Below are 18125 nucleotides of genomic sequence, written 5' to 3' on the forward strand. Positions count from 1 at the left end.
TAAAAGTGTGTTGCATGAACACATGACTGTTGCCACTAGGAACTATTGTTAACTATCTGTGGACTCTCTTGCCTCTACGTGTCTTCACAGCTCTAATTTGTAGCAGCATGGAGATTACACTTTCAAATTGTTTCCCTTATTATTTGCTGACCCTGGTATAACTCGTAGTAGTATAACATCTGGTTTTATTATTACTGTCTGTTGCTTTGTAAATAAGGGACTTAAGTTTTTGTTCAAATGTTTTTGGGTCCGTCCATACACGCTCAATTATGGCACTATTTTGGTTGCTGACATTATATACGTAGCGAAATATTGCCGATAATGCCATTGGAATAGCAGGAAATAAGTTTGAGTTTATTGGTTGGAAATTGTTGTCAGAAAAGGTCATTTTAAGGATTTAAGTAGCTGCAGTTGTATAGAAAGTTAAGTTGACCTCTGTTGTGTGTCATCCACACGGGACACAGCAGAAATAAACACACACAGCTGCAGGCTAGTAGCTGCTATTGCTTGCTCACCACAACAGTGCTTACATCAGACCGCAATATTACCATTCTAATAGGAGACATAAGAACAGCCACAACACACACACACACACACAGATGTGAGCCAGAGGCTGATCTCCCAGAGGAAATGAGACACGCAGCTACTGTCACTGTGTGGTGGTAGACAGGGAGGAGAGCAAAGAGCAGGGAGACAGACAGAGGAACAGGATGGAAGGAACAGGGAGGAGAGCTGGCAGCACACTCTGGAAACTCTGAGCAACAACAGGTGTTTCTGTTATTTCTCTAACCTGAGAGATAGAAACACACAGAACTCAGGCAGGATTTATGAGAACATGTCAAAGCTGCATCAATCACTCATTGTGTTATGACCAGAAATACATGTAAACCTCTTAACTTGCAGGTTGGTGATTCTGGTGATTGATACAGGGCAGTATATGAGATTATTGGCAAAATCGGATTTATTTTTGTTGAGGGAGCATTTGCGATGACTTCAAAAATATGTCATGATTTCTCCACTCTATAGGCAATGTATAATATACTGAATTAAGTTCAGGAGGCTTTCACTATCAATGTAAAGATACAGTAGTAATAGCTGTATGTTTAAGATTGCTACTGCATGTTGTGTAGGATTGAGCCCCCACTGTTAACGCCCTGTAATCCTCTTTGAGACTGACTGTAATAATGGACAGAATAAACAATCTTGACTAGACTTGATCTGACTTGCCCTGAATTTCTCAGTTGGAGTGTTGGCAGGACACTTGCTATGTTGAGGTTGTAGTCTGTTATACAAGTGTCATATTGCACAAACACTATATGAGGTAAAGCAATACTAAACCCACTTACTATAGTGTTCTTAAAATAGTTCTCTATCTGTGTTTTTTAAATCTTGTTTTACTTTTATGTACAGTCAGGGGTAGACATTAAGGGTCAAATTCCACAGGCCCGTAACCACTGGCCCAAGAGCATTCGTCCAAAGAATCGACTAATAATGAAGAAAATGAACACATTTGTTGCAATAGTAATTTATGCACAAACTACTTGTACTACAACATTTTAATCATCAGTTCTTCCTCATTTTCCTCAATTGTTCATATTTGGTTTATTCAAATAATTATATTGTGGTCATTGTTAAAAAATGTCTGCTATTATCATTATTATGAGTATTATTATTTGTATAATGCGCTTTCTGCCTTCCTGTCATTAGGAGTTAGACATGTAATGGCTATGTAATAGCCTAGATTAGAACCTTCATTATCCTAAACTGCTGGGACATTTCCCTACAGCGAATATACCTTTATACGTGTTCTACTCTTCACTTACTTGTCAGCATAGGTCGGCATTGATGTACAGAGCCGACAAAAGACCTTGTTTATATTGGCGTCATATTGAAGCCAACTCCATCGATCAAGCCAGTGTGGCTGAAACTTTCTCTCCCTCTTCTTCTCATACTCCCTGTCACTCTCCTTTAACTCTTCCGGTGACATTCTTTTATTTGAAGATTGTTTTTTGCCCGGCGCTTGGCCGGTTACCGCTGGTATTAAAAATATTTTGGCGAATGGTTAGGTGGCGAGAAAGTCTGTAGTGAACGAGCGCGCTCCCGCGCACGGGAGCCTGCTGCGCTGCACTCTGCAGCAAACAGCTGTTTGCTTTTCACCCAACAACGACAACCACCTCACAAAACGCTATGTTGTAGCATTAATAAACGAAACAATTTAACAACATTGCTAGTCAAAATACCAATACCACAGGACAATTTTTTTTTTTTAAAGCAATGATTGTAGTGGCCCGAGCGGGCAAGTGGAAAGTACGTTATGCTGGCCCGGGGTGTCTAAATAGTGCATCCGGGCCAGCGGGCCATTTATAATGTCGAGCCCTGACAGTATATGCACCACGACACCAAGTCAAATTCCTCGACCGTGTCAACCTACCTAAACCGTTTCTGATTCTGATTCTGTTCCTCCCATGCCTCCACATAACTTGTGTAGTTCAATCCAAGTCTCGTGTACAGTCATACAGTTTAAACAAGACGTACCACTTGCAAGGATGAGCGGCTTGCCTGCATATGTTTCAGACTGTTTAAACTTGACTGTTTTAAATAGTAGTGTTTTTGTGAAAATGAATGTGTGCAAATTAGTGATTGAGAAATTACCAAAGCAATACTTGTTCTCCCTTTCTTCTTTGTTCACTTTGGAGGCATCAAGACAAACAAAGTTTTCATCAAGAATGAAACCTGACCGGACTGGAGCCACGTGCCTGTCCCTGCCATTATGTTACGGCGTATAGAGATGAGAATGCATGATTATCCATATCATTACGGTAAAGGTTCCTCAGATTGGCCAAATAGCTGCACCTTCCTTTCAATGAAAATGTCTCTACGACATTGTTTTTGCTTCAAACCTAGGACGGACACATTTAATGGGACCTTGACTTCAAATGAGTGAATACACTCTTTGAAACCCAATAAGTAGTAACACTGGTGCCGCAATGGAAGAGAGGCTGCCCAAAAGTTTCTACTACTGGAGACCTCCACACTGACACTACTCTCTCCTTAAGCCCCGGCCACACGAGGACGATAACGGTCGTATCTGCTACAGTTCACTATCAGATAGACGGTTCGGCCACACGAGGCCGACATGGAAACGCAGAAAACGATAATGATAACGATAACGGTTCCCAAGGTGGGTAGATCTGCAAACGAAACGCTCTGGGGGGCAAACGGCTCCGTGTTTACGCCTATACGATCATTTCCTGATAACGTTGAAGCAATAGCCCCGCCTCTCCCCACCTCTCCTGCTCAGAGATCAGCTGCTGGGCTGTCAGAAGAGGGGGAGGAAAAGAGAGGCTCCGTTTTTTATTATTATATTATTATATAGAGTCGTTATTCATTTGTTTTAAAGCTCAATAAATAACAAAGAAGACCTTTGACCGGCACTTTTCTAATTTTGTCCGGAAGATTTAAACTTTAACGGACATGTTGACCAGCGAAAACTAACTGAAACTCTGCTGCATGGTCCCCTCGTCCCTTGGAAGAGGCGGAGAGGTGGGTGTTTTTCATCTGCTGGTGGACTACCGGAGAGATTTACAGCAGCAGGAGCACACGCTTGCCTCGGGGAGGGAGAAAAAGAGCCAGAGCGTCCACAGCGGAGAATAAACAGAAAGGCAACCATGCGCGGGAAGTCTTCTTCGCTGCTTTTGTGGCAGGACTATAGCGCCACTTACAGGCCCGGCATATGTACTACAGCGTCTCCAGCGCTTTCGAGCGGTCTTGTGTGAACGGACACGTTTCTGGTGCCTGTTGCGTGTGGACGGAATACTTTTTGCGATTGCGGTCCGTTTGCGTTATCGTCCTCGCGTGGCCGGGGCTTTATATGCTGCACAAAACACAATAGGAACAAGAACAATCAATCCATTTAACTAAGTAAATATAGCCCTACTTTAGGCTTCATGTGCACTGTCAGATCAACTATACCAAAGGTCTCAGAAACTGGGCCAAGAAAAGCCTGGGATTACATTATTACACTGCTAAATTAATACTCTATTCTGATTGGTCAATTTGGAAATTGGCTAGCACACCGCTGCTAAGCATAACATGACCGTTGCTAAGGAGTATCAAGGGACAAAGTGCAGTCATATCAATCCACGGAAAGATGTCAGCTGTGGACAACAAACATTAGTTTTCATCCATCAGAAAACACCATGGAGTACTTTTTGAATTTGTTTATGGTTGAACTGTCCCCAGAATGAAAAAGAAAAACAGTGCAAGGAAAGGAAAGGGGTTAAAGACAGAGAGACGGATGTCAGAGAAATCAAGAGAAGAAGACAGACAGGAAGACAACACTGAAGGGAACACTGTATTGGCTCAGGAAGTGGAAGAGACTCTTTTCCTTTTAGCGGATGCAATACGACCACTTTTAAGTCAATACAATCATTTTAAATCAATACTGTGAGTCAAGTCGTTGGTTTAATTTAGTATGTGGCCGTGTAATAAGCGGGTTATGGAGTGTTTCACAGAGATCAAGATCCCCTCTGCTTCCCCAAAGCATCCAAATGATGTGATTTTTTCAATAATTATCCCTTTCCTAACGCAAATGTATCCTTAAATAATGCCCATTTGATCGTCAACGATCAAATCCTTGAAAATACCAATAGAGTGGACTCAATTTGACTTCTAGCAGCAGGAGTTGTAATTGATATATTCCTCAAGCATCTAGACGGGGTTGCTCAAAGCAGTGAACAGCCAACGTAGTTTTCTTGCTGCCTGTCAGAGAGTTGGAGCTGATGTGTGTGTTTGCCTGCTCCATTATAACCACTGCCAGTGCTTTAAAGAGAAGCGCCACCATCTCACAAAGCTGCCACAAATCGTCTTTCACGGCCCTCACAGAGAATAAAGCATCAGGGCAGCACAGAGGCCAACGTCCACACAAAACTTCATTTCAATCTTTTATCTAATTGATCCATTCAGCTCGGCCCCATTTGCCAGGCAGCTTCAAAGGGGGAGAGAAAGACCTGATCTAAACCACTGATCTGCACTGTTGTTGTACGAAGAACACTAACAGAAAAAAGTCAAGTTCAATGTATCAACGTCAATGTGATGCATTTGTAGATTAATTCATGTTCTACTGTTATTCCACACACAACATGTCCTACATGGCAGCACATACTAATACAGGAAGTAAGTTAAGATAACTGTATCCAATCAAAAAATGTAATTAAAAAAATAGTGAAGGTCTGACTCTTGTTGTCTTGAGTGAACATACATTTGTTGAGAATTCTTTGTAATGTTAACAGGATTCTAATTTGTTCCATACTCACTTTCTTTGAGTTGAATTATTCACCTGTAGAAAAACTTGGAGCGTGTCCACCTCATCTCGAAGCTCCATCTCTGAGGCCCTCGGCTGCTCTGGCTCTGGCAGATATTTTCCCTCTCTGAGGTTTTTATGTGCTCCTTGTTTTCTCGTTGCATGGTTTCATATTTGTGCCTCGTAGCCTCCATTTCAGCCCTCAGTGCGTCGTACTTTTCAGTTGTGGTTTTGAGTTATTTTCCAACATTTTCAACTGCAGCTTCGTGGACCCTCTTTTGAAGCTTCATGTTTTATCGAACCAATCCATAAGTTCAGGTGAAACTTATGGATGCTGTTCCTGACTCATCTCTGCTTTCAGGCACCTGTCAGTTAACAGCTCTGAGTCAGTAAGAAACTGACGTTTTTAACCGCTAATGCAGTTATAAACTGCTAGTAGTTATTCTGTATAAGAGTATGTTTATTTATCAGGCTCTTTCCTATATTTGCAGTGGGTTGGGTTATGGTTTGTTTCATTTCAATTTTATGTCAGATTTAGAAAAAACTAAATATGGGATGGCTTTTCCCAGATGACAAACATAGTCAAAATCATATCTTATCTTAACTGTTGTTGTTGTTTTACACTTTTGAGTTTATTTTTTTAGAATAATAATCGTGTTCTCTAACATTGGGAATTTTAACATTATTTAGGTGGATGCTTTAAATAAGCCCAGTGGGTTTTCTGCCTCTTCCTGCACTGTATATCATTTTGTATCTGTTCTTTTTGTGTATTTTCAAATTGTGCAAAAAAATTAAAATAATCAAATGCATCAAAATGATACTTAAACTCAGTACTTGTATCTAATAACATTCCACCACGGACAGAAACACACGTCGCAGTCGTTGTTGTTAAGCTGGACGGCTACAGAAACAAGACACAGGCAAGAAGAGTTGCTATTTGAAACAAGGTGCAGGGCCTTAAGCAGGGGAAACTCCCTCATACACACACCTCCTTCTCTCCACCTCACACACACACACACACACACACACACACACACACACACACACACACACACACACACACACACACACACACACACACACACACACACACACACACACACACCATATGGCTGAGCAGTGTGATTGAACGGCACTACACACGGTCAATCTGCATAATCACAACAAAGCAGCCGTTTTGTGTGAGTGCAGAGAAAGCAACACATCAGTCAAAGCCGCTAACACATTCACGCACGCACACACACACACACACTCCTATTTGAAGGAGGGGCAGGGGGTGCGGTAACTTCAGAGGTTTTTTTTTTTTCCACAGTGGAGGGGGAGGGGTGGGAGTTTGCAGAGGGGGAGTCAGATTTCTTTAAAAGAGACTTGAAAACACGATGGAGAAAGAGACAGAGAGGGAGAGAGAGCATTCCTCCAGGGTTCTTGGAGAAAGTCTTCGGTCTGCCTCGGTCATTTATCATTCCCTCTCTTCTTTCTCTCAAAAGGTAAAATGCTGGGCGCTGTTTAGTTTTCAGCTGGCTCCCATCACACACACACACACACACACACACACACACACACACACACACACACACACACACACACACACACACACACACACACACACACACACACACACACACACACACACACACACACACACACACACACACACACACACACACACACACACACACACACACACACACACACACACACACACACACACACACACACACACACACACACACACACACACACACACACACACACACACACACACACACACACACACACACACACACACACCAATACCGTATGTTATATGATGTTCTAAGATATATCAATTCATCAGCAGGTAACTTAAGACAAAGACAAGTTGTGAGTAGTGTCTCATAATTAGAAACTAATATAAATAAAGTTACAGATTTCTATTATCTTATTTTTTGCTTTAGTTCCAAAGATAGTGACCTTTAACATGTATTGCTTAGAGATAAATCCAAGTATATATAAATCAATATCTCCTAACATAAGGACATACACACATACACACTCTTTTTACAGTCATGTTTCCTTTCTTTCTTTATTATTTTATTGTTGATTTTATTATGTCTGGTTCTATTATTTTGCCATCAATAATCAAATCATATTGAATTTTTATTTTTGAATACTATATTCAAACCAATTAATCAATGATTTGTTGTTGTGTGGTATATGTGGTCACACAGACACTTCGGTTGTCTGTGTGACATTTGATTCTTTTAGCTGTTATTATCTACTGTGATTAAGTTCTTTAATGCAAACTCACTTCTGGGATAGATGGACAAACTTTTAGAGATGGAACATACTCAAGTGAGACAAAAGTCAAAATAGAGAATATAAATGCAAACACACCTGAGTGTTGCTGAGCTTTGTCATACATTTTCTATTTAGCCAGTAAGAAGGTCATTATCCTTGTGTTACCATTTTTTTAGCAATTGGTTAGGCAAGCGTAACACTCTAATACCACTAATACTGAAAGGGATGATGGACGACTAAAGCAAAAATAAGACAAGATAAGTTGCTCATCTCCAGTAAATCCATAGTTTAGTCATCGAGGTGTACATTCAGCAAAAGAGAAATGTATTAAAATCGTACAGTAGCCTCGTGTAACAAGAAACTGTGAACTAAATCACACTCCACACGGACATGAGAGAGACGCAGGCACACATACAATAGACATTTCTTCACACCCAGCACTAATTTCTTTTCACCGGCATAAAAACAAGGATGAAACGTGTAAAAAACCCTTTGAGGTGGGTCCTTTCACCCTGGCAGAGAGAGAGAAAAAGAGAGAGAGGGGGGGGCAGAGGGAGCACCCACCCCTTTCCAATTGGTAAGCATTCAGCCAGAAAGCTCAGGCATTCACTATTTTGTTCTAGTGTTCTCTCTCCTTCTCTCTGCAGCTATGAAAATACCACTAGTAAACTTGTCCAATTCCGTAGAAACAGCCACCACATCACAGAGAAACGATAACCACACAACATCTGAGACAGGAGTATGAAATAGTTTGAAAAACTAAACTGAGTAGTAAGAAGCTGAATAAACTCAAAGGAAAGAGAGAGCCGAAGAGGTCTCTTTAGTTATTGTAATGTCTAAAAAACAGACAGTGTGTGATATTGATAGAGAGAATGGAGAGCACCTGCTTTGAAAGAGCTCTGGAAGCCTTGGGGAGAGGGGGAAGGGCAGCGAGAACAACCCCCCCCCAGTCCTCTGCCTCTCAGACTGGGCTGAACTCCACACTCTTACTGCTTTCTCAACCGAGTACACTAATAAATTGTTGGAAGAAAATGGAGATAGTGCGTAGATATTAGTAGCTATATAAAGCGACTGGTGTTTTCTCAGCACTGGTTGTCAAGCTGACCAAGTAGCATTTTCTTTTATACACCTAACCTACAAATATTCTTTAGGTGGAATACACCAACACACAAACAGAGGCAGCGTTCTGTTATGTCTCCCCCATAGTTATAGCACTCAACTATTCCTCTTTTATATATAGTGCTATTGGGGACCAGTTCCTGACAGGAGAGTTCCTCTTAAGACATATGATCATCTCTCCAATGGCAAAATGAACATTCATTTTTCAAACCATGCTAAAATATCTAAACACTTTCATAATTTCGCTTTGAAAATTATGGAACACCAAATAGTTTCAATTTTAGGGCACAAACAAATAAGTTGACAAGATGTACCTACAAATATTTTAAAAAATCTAAAAATGAATATGCTCTTATATCAGCCTGCATTAGTCTTAGGATTTACCTGCAAGACACGCATTACTTTTTAATGCCTTCGTTCATTCTGTTATGTAAAATAACATTTCCACACAGTCAGAGGTATATAAGTGTGTGTAACAGAGCGACTGTCCTGCATGACTGCATGGTCAGTCACACTGGAGGGTAGTACTGTAGGTTCAAAGCTCCAATACACACTACATTCAACACAATGCAGCAGAGCCAAGCCCTAACCTATCAGCCTGAATCACTCCTGCTCAATGGAATAAATGACAAGATGGCAGCTGTCAGCATGGAGTCATTTCTTGTGTCACAGCTACGTCTCAAACACACAGCCACTATTTTGACATTGTCTGACATAACATGTTTTAGGTCATCTTTCAATCATTCATGATCAGATATTTTTCACTTAAGGGATCAGTCAAAAGAGTCAATTCTTAAAGGTAGGGTAGGTAAGTTTGAGAAACCGGCTCGAGATCGCTAGAATTTGAAAATACACAACCGGAGAAAATCTGCCACTTCCTTATAGAGCCCCTCCTCCAACACACACGAACGCGCACATGACCAATGAGGGCACGAGATAAGTTTGTGCACAGATGGAAGGCTGACAGGCAGGTAGGCCATCCAGTTATTTTAGCCGGGCCAGCGAAAAATGATTGGTCGTGCTTTTTACAGTACTACGGCTTCCACAGATTATATTTTTTTATGGATGTTTTGTCAAAGCACTTCAGATATTCATTGCTATCGGGATGTTAAGAGCATTCCATGGAATATAACAAAAAGTGTATCTCGAGCCGGTTTCTCAAACTTACCTACCCCACCTTTAATATTGGAAGAAGAAAAACATGTTTTTGATTGTAGCCCCTAAATTACCTTCTTTCCTGTGTCTCATTAGAAAAAATACACAGTCATTTGACACTCTGTCAGAGAATGTGCAACACGTCAGAGGATGTATCAGAAAGGCTTTGAATTGGTGTTGTCTGCTGTGTGTCTTGGTGGTTGAGTCTTAGGCGTTGTGCACACGGGAACGTTTGCGTTTATGCACAGTATGCGTATTCAAAAAAGTCTTCCGTTCACATGCATTCGTTTCATTTAACGTGTCTGTTCAAACGAGGCCGCTGGAAACGCTGTAGTACATATGCCGGGACTGTAAGTGGCGCTGTAACTTCCGCCACAAAATACACCAAAAGCAGCGAAGAAGACTCCGGAGCAGCCCCGCAGCAATGTTGCCATGGCTACCCTTCTGTTTATGCCCCACGGTGTATTTAGCAACATGTAGTTCATGTAATTCTCCATGTCCACTTGTTGCTGATGGTTGTGGTAGAGGAGCTGTATATTTTGCACTAATATCTGTAGCATGGTCAGTAGCAGTAGCACTAGCAGTAGCTACTGACAGGAGGAAGTGTGTGTGGCGATTGCTGGTATTCAGCGGGATATAGTCATTTCCTCAGCATATGGATAAATGCAACGGGGAAGTTAACTGAAAGAAACCGAATCTGTGGATATTGCATCGACCGACCAAGAAGCACGTCTCTGTGGAGAGGACACGCTCAGAAAGAGAGATATTCTCTACAAACACCGGGTGAGATCGCTCCTCTGGGACACGCCGGTCCTCTGCCTACAAACATTTCTCTTTTTGCCGCCGACGGGCGCAGGAGCAATGAACAATAATGGCCTGGATTAGGCAGTAAAGACAAGTTTGGTGTATCGCAGAGCGGACTGTTTAATTTTGTTTGTGTTGTTTGGCTGAAAAATTGTCAATATAATGGATCAATGCATGAAATCTGACTCTGTTTATTTTGTTTAAGGAGTATATTGGGCGCTAACTATTCTGGTTTGCCTTTTATAATATTATTTCATTCAAGAACCCCTTGTGCGTTTCATTAACACAGCTATTTTTGATAGTTGCTACAGCAGTGAGCAGGAGAGGTGGGGAGAGGCGGGGCTATCGTTATTTTTCCAGGAAATATTCGTATAGAGGTGATTACACGGACTCGGTTGACCCCCCAGAGCGTTTCGTTTGCAAATCTATCCACCTTGGGACCCGTTATCGTTTGTGGGGTCAGTTTCTATCGGCCTCGTGTAAATAATAGGGCTATACGCACGCGAAACTATGCAGATACAAGCAGTTTTCTCCTCGTGTAAACGGCGCCTTATTGTGAGTATGAATGTTATGGATGTTAATTGATGTATTTCTGTTAAAGTTTTGAATGGGACCCCCGGGAAGCATAGCCACTGTTGCAGCACAGTAGCTAATGGGGATCTAAATAAACAAACAATCAAACAAAGGAGACGAACCGGACCACACACAACGACGACAACCACCTTACACAAGGCTGCATGAGGCTGTCCAGCTATTGCATAACACATCTAATGTATCCTCATTCCACCTCATCTTTTCTTGATCATTTCCTCTCTGCCCTGTCTTTCAGCTAGTGAAACCATGCATAGATGTTTTGAAGACATACCTCTATCTTGTCAGTTTTTGCATCTCCCCAGTAGAGCTTTCCTGCAGCGTGATCTATAGCCAGTCCATTGGGCCAGCCCAGAGAGCTGTTAAGCAGAACCAGCCGCTCCGTTCCATCCAGGTGGGCCCGCTCGATCTTAGGATGTTCGCCCCAGTCCGTCCAGTACATAAAGCTGAAAGAGACAGAGGCAATGAGACAAAATGCAATGACTTCTTGTACAATTTACACATCTTCCACTGAGTACATTACATGACATGTTACTTGTTAGACGCTTTTATCCAAAGCAACTTACATACTCAATACTGTGGACAATCCCCACAGGAGCAATTTGGGGTGAAGTGTCTCAGGGACACAACGACATGCTGACTGCAGTGGGGTTTGAACCTGTGCTCCCCTGATCCCAACACCAACGCACTACTCCACTGCACTACTCCACTGCGCCACACGCCTCCATACATAAAGTCTATCCTTCTCGTACTTCACACTCACATGATTTTTTTAATCACCACCGCTAAGCTAAAGGAGGCTAATGTTTGGCGTGATGACATTTCTTAATTAGACAATTGTTAGAAACAGCAGTTTTCATGACACATAGAAGATTCGGATATTCAACAGAGGGGAATTTACTGACGTATTTTATGTCGTAAAAATCGAAAAAAGTCTCTTCAGCTTTTGCTAACCATAGATCTTATTTCAGGCATCTAACCAAAAACACATTCAACTTTGTGATGAGGAAACCGGAAGTGGTAAAATGCTAACTCATTTCAGGGTTTTAGGACTCATTCCTGCAGCACTCAGTGGTTTGTCTTTTAATTCCCAACATGGGCATCTAAATGTTGCAAAAAATTGTCTACACTAGCTTTTGTTCGTTGGCCTAAAAGGTTTTTTGATATATATTTTTTAATCTTAATGTCCACTCTCCCCAGAATATATACCCCATGCATAGACAGAGGCTAACCCTACCCATTGACGGGGTCCAGGACGATGGCTCTGGGTTCATCCAGATTCTCAGAAATCAGAATTTTTCGAGACGTTCCATTCAGCCTGGTTACCTGAAATGCCACATTAAACCAGTTAGTCCTGAATGGAGATATATGCATATACATACAGGAATAATGTGGTCGAACAGCAGTATTGTAGATATTTATATTTTGCTTAAACACTGGTTTTAAGATTAATATAACTGGTGGAACTGTTGTTGTGTAAAGATGTACCTCGATCCGGTCAGTGCCGGTGTCGGTCCAGTACAGGTTTCTGGCCACCCAGTCAACAGCAATGCCATCTGGGTGGTTGATCTCCGTGGTAACCAGCATCATGGCATTGCTGCCGTCAATGTTGGATCGGCGGATGGCCCGAACCTCATCATCTGTCCAATAGACGTAACCCTCAACTGGGTCATAGTCTATAGCTATGGCATGGCGAATGTCATCGACCTGCATGAGCAGAGGAACAATGATAAATACCTGAAAGAGAGTGTGTGCGTATGTGCGGTTGTGTGTGTGGGCTTACCTGTAGCACTATGTCAGTGAAGTCAGGCAGGTCCAGTGAGATCCTCCGGAGGTCCGTCCTTCGAGCCAGCAGCAGAACCTGCTCTGCTCCTGAACAACAGACAAGTTTGATTCGTTGTTAACAGTCAGTTCATATTGATTCTAAGCTGCACTTATTTGCAGTCAAAATTGGTCACAGGAGGGTTTGTGCTGAAGTAAATTCAGCTCTGAGGCAGTTGGATTTACTGATATGAACACTCGCACAGTGGTGATTGTTTTTTTAAAGATTATTTGGCTGGGTCTCCAGTGCCTTCATTATAGAGACAGAACTGAAAAGGTGAGACAGAAAGGATGACACGTGTAAATGGGCCCCAGGCTTGACCGAGCCTGTTGTTTGTTACATTTTTGAATTTTAGAATTAAAACAAATCATTTTATAAGGTCCCTCCTATTTTTAATTAAGGAAATGTACTTGTGTTTCTCATGGTTTGAATGACAAATTGCTGGTACCGTAAGTCATGTCTAATAAGGTCTTAATATCAGACTAATGACCCCTAATGATGTTGTTGACAGCCGTGCACTTTGGTTTTGGAGCTAACAACAGTTCTACACACAGACTGACTGAATGGACTGCTTCCCAGCTCTCAATCAGGAGGTCCAAGTGTAGCGCTTTTATGGCAATATGCAGTTGTATCGTGGGCTTAGAAACCAAAATGAACGAGTCCAAGAAAAGGTCTTTTAACAACAACAACAAACACACCCACGATTAAACTACACCATACTTTACATGTCTAAATTGTGTTTAAAGTTCAAGTATCAATACACATGTTAACTCACTCCCCTTCAAGTAAAAGTAGAATAAAGTAATAAGCAGTCAAAGACGCACCACATTATTAGATGTCAATTATGACGGACTACAGTTAGAGCAGCCTAGCTAGTTTTCACTACATTATATACAGATATCTGAATGTGAGGAAAGTAGAAAGTTCTGCGGTATCATTATGAACTCCACTAACAGCAGACATTTGTACTTCCATTGGGATATTGTACAATATTTCAGAGCTGGTAAGAAGAATTGGAGGGATGAAACCCTCTGTAATGGTCACACATGCAGAGCACACAGCACACACAGTGAAATGTGTTCTCTGCTTTGAACCCATCCTAGTAGTAGGAGCAATGGGCAGCTATTGTACAACGCCCATGGAGCAATGGGAGTGGGGGTGGTTGTCATAAAAGTTAAGATATCAAGGCAGTATCTAGATAAGAGCCAATCGGCGTGTAATTAGAAAGATTATAAGCATGTTTCCAAACAACCAAAATCTGGTTTCATTCCCTAATCTCTGCTTTATTTGTGACATTTAGCATAATACGACCACTTTGGTGGAACAGCCCACAACTCATAGACATCTGACATGTTCTGACATTCGTTAACAAGAATATGTATTTTATGAGCTTATCATATGTGTTGTAATAAGAGATTAATATTAAAGCTAAGTAGTAACTGCAGCGGTGACATAAATGTATTGGAGTCTAAAGTGCTTGCTGGTAATATATAGTGAAATAGAAGTATATAGGTGTATGAAAACAATAACTTAAAGCAGAGTACAGCACAAGACTTACCTGAATATACTTAGTTTCTCCACATCCTAGCTAAAGAAAATAGAGCGATATACCCCAATAATGATTTCCTGCAGACAAATAAAGTCAAAGAAACAAATCTGAAAAAAGATGTCTCTATCTGTGGTGAGAAACATAGATTTAGTATTTTCGCTTCTCTGTCCTCTTTGCTCCTTCCAGCCTGGAAACAAAGGGCTCTGCTGTCCTGAGGGAGCCTGCCCTGTGTTCCGGCTGTTGGTCCAGATATAACAAGAGCCAAACTCACCTCACGGGAGACAATTAAAGTTTTTATTTTTCCCTCACACCTCTGACTCTGCAGAGCTCGCATTGAAAGCAGTTTAAAGTGTCTCTCACTTTCTATTCCCTGAACTGCCTTCTTTCCTGTTTTCGTGTCACGTTTCTGATCAGTACACCTGAATCTTAAGCCAAACATTCGACTGTAAAGTAATAATACTGACAGTTCAAGTAGATCTATTAAAAATGTAAAATATCTGTAGTTAAAGGGGCCCTATTATGCTGACTTTCAGCTTCATATTAGTATGTAGTGTCTCTACTGGGACATTTTTCTCATACTGCCTGTGCTGCAGCACCTCTTTTCACCCTCTGTCTGAAACCACACAATTAGACCTATCACGTACAATGTGTTGAAGCGCTAGCCAATCAAAGCTCAAGTGCTACATAGTGATGTCATAATGTTAGAGAAGTAAACATAGGAGTCCACTGGAGGCGTTTCAGCAAAAAGGGAAATCCAAAAAGCATAATTGGGACACTTTAAAAGTCTATGCTACAGAACATGATAACCCTAACCCAACCTAACCTAACCCAACCTAACCTAACCCTATAGTACATCATCTAAATATCTACACTAATGTCAGATAGCTCAGATATCAACAACACATAGTTCTCCAAACCCTGTAAATGTTCTCCCTCTCTTTTCCAGCTGCTCTTTCCCAGCCAATCCAATTCTGGCATCTCTCAGCCTTGGCACCAATCACATTTGACACAGAAAGTTGTTCCATCCTTACCTAAATGACAGAGGCCAGGGGGGATAAATGAAGGGAAAGAATGAAAAGGAAGGAGGGAAAGCATCTGTGATTCCCCTCTCCTCTTCGCTTCACTTCATTCTGAGACACTTAGGGACCCCTGACAAACAGTCACACACACAAAGAACATAACGCACACACAAACGCACGCACACACACGCTCTGCTGCCAGCGTAATAACAAACGCCTTCAATTTAACCAGCCAAGCAAAACAAATTAGGAGCACGGACACAAAGACTCACACACACACACATACACACACAAGCTGCTGACACAATAGAGCATTGTTGTTTTTTATTGTCAACGGTGGCTAAGTGATTGGCTGGCATGTTTCATTCAAATGTAATACATTCACATAACACAGCCTAGCAGACAGACGCACTCGAACACACTGTTGTGTTTTCGCAGAATAAGGCTCTATTGTTTTAGAATCGTGGGAATCAACATGGCGGCTGGTCAGTTAGTGTCCCACTCTGCTAGCAAAGAGGTCACTCTTACTTGTTCTCAAGCTGATACACTCCATGCTGTATCACAACATGACTCACCAAAGACAAAAACGAATGCATCCACAGATAGGGCTGGGTTTAAATAGAATGTATCAATTCTAACCATCTCACCCGCTTATCAATCCTTTGGAGCTTTAGTTGTTTAACATTTGTAATACCTCTATCCACTGAAATCAGTTCCATTCTAGTCCCGGGCTAGTTTTCAGTTAAGAACCAGTCTGCTTTACCAACAACTAGATTGAATTGCAAGAACAACTTTATACTGTTCTCCAGAGTGGCGGCTCACAGTATGCTACTATAGTTCAGCACATTGTTCTGACTGCTTGAGGGATAGCAGTGCTGCTCTTGCTCCATCAGCGTTTCCTAATGGCACCCTTTAAGTGGTAACCTCTGTATAATTGTCACTCCAGTAATGTCCCCTAATGCGTGTTTCCCCATAGATGTTCAGTTTAAGTTAACATGTAAATAAAGGATTGTATAATGTGAAGTTTCTCTCGTATTACATGGATGATGTTAGCCTAGTTACTGTAGCCATTCTGACTAATCAATAACAAGATTTAGAGCCATAACACTGAATAATACTTGTATTATTTATTGTTACACACGTTGTGTTGCACACATTTGTATATTTGTATTTTGTATATCTCACATGCTTATCAAATCCTTTTGAGCCTTTGTTTTCAACATTTGTAAGTTATAACTCCATTGACAAATAATCATAGCCTTAATATCCGTACAAACAAATGAATAATGACAATAAGAAACTGTTAGCAGTGCCCTCTCACAGGGGCTACCAGTGGCTGATGAAAGAAGACCCCTACCTGGTTTGCATGTCTTCCCATCTGGTTTAAGCTGGACTCCAGTGGGGCAGGCACAGCTGTAGAAAGGCTGCACTGGAGAGAGCAGGCAGAGATGACTACAGCCTCCATTACTGTCACTGCAGGGGGTCAGGACTGCAGTGACACATCAGAGACAGAGAGGGACAAGTGAAGGAGAACATAGGATTAGCTCATGTCAATGTCTCATTATGTATCAATCACCACAGAACAATGATACCACTTGAATGTAAAGGCTTGATGGTATATTGATCTTATTTCACAATTCACTCACTGTTAGGCTGCCGGTAGGCCTCCAGGACCTGGATGTCCATCGGAGAGTAGATCCCACTGAGGATCTCTCTGGTTTTATCTCCACTGTTTTTGTTGCAGGCGTGGATGGAGCGGGTCTGCCAGTCGGTCCAGTATAAGGTCTCCTCAGACAGTGTCAGGGCAAAAGGGTGGGTCAGGGTGCCCTCCACCACAGTCTCACTGCAGGAACAAAAAGAACCAGAGGAAGGTTAGTGTTTTGTGTTTAGAAATGCTACTTGTCTGCCATAGAAAGGAAGTCTGGTATACGTTTTTATATTATGTGTTCAATAAATCAAATGCTTGGACAAAAAAACACATATATCTGTGTTATTTATTCAGGATGGTAAGTGCGTCTACTTGCTTCATTCAGTTCCATTAGCCAAGTTCATCTTTTACGTTCAGTTGCATCATCAGTTGCCAACTGATGATGCAACTGTAGCTAGAAATGGCCACATTGGGCTGGGTTTTTTGTTAGAACATTTAAAAAACCTAATTCACTCTTGCTTGCTTCACCAATGTTATTACCCATTATTTGTATTTACACGCAATTTGTTCCATTCATTTTACTTTTACACAATCAACACGTGCCATCAATTTGAATTGGACAGTAATTGTATTATTACTTGATTGATCATGAATTGTTTTCAGTCGACAAAGGGCCTAACCCTATTCCTCAAACCCACAGATGCACATGCTCGCCCACCAATGTGTTTTGGAAGACCAGATGCAGTAACCAGCTTAAGCTTAACACAAACAGCCTTTGGCACTAAGGTTAGCTGTACGACAACGCAATAATATCATGATTAAACCAATACCCAAAT

The 18125-nt window shown here is 41.5% G+C and overlaps 1 protein-coding gene across 1 annotated transcript in view; it reads right to left on the reverse strand.

The window, feature by feature from the left end:
- Positions 1 to 18125, reverse strand: part of lrp5 (low density lipoprotein receptor-related protein 5) — a 68379-nt gene that overhangs the window by 30317 nt on the left and 19937 nt on the right. The window contains 6 exon segments of the mRNA XM_034141423.1: positions 11526 to 11697; positions 12489 to 12577; positions 12740 to 12958; positions 13035 to 13123; positions 16999 to 17130; positions 17288 to 17484. Coding sequence (XP_033997314.1) covers positions 11526 to 11697; positions 12489 to 12577; positions 12740 to 12958; positions 13035 to 13123; positions 16999 to 17130; positions 17288 to 17484 — 898 coding nt within the window.

This window comes from Trematomus bernacchii, unplaced genomic scaffold (assembly GCF_902827165.1).
Source record: "Trematomus bernacchii unplaced genomic scaffold, fTreBer1.1, whole genome shotgun sequence".
Classification (NCBI taxonomy): Eukaryota; Metazoa; Chordata; class Actinopteri; order Perciformes; family Nototheniidae; genus Trematomus; species Trematomus bernacchii.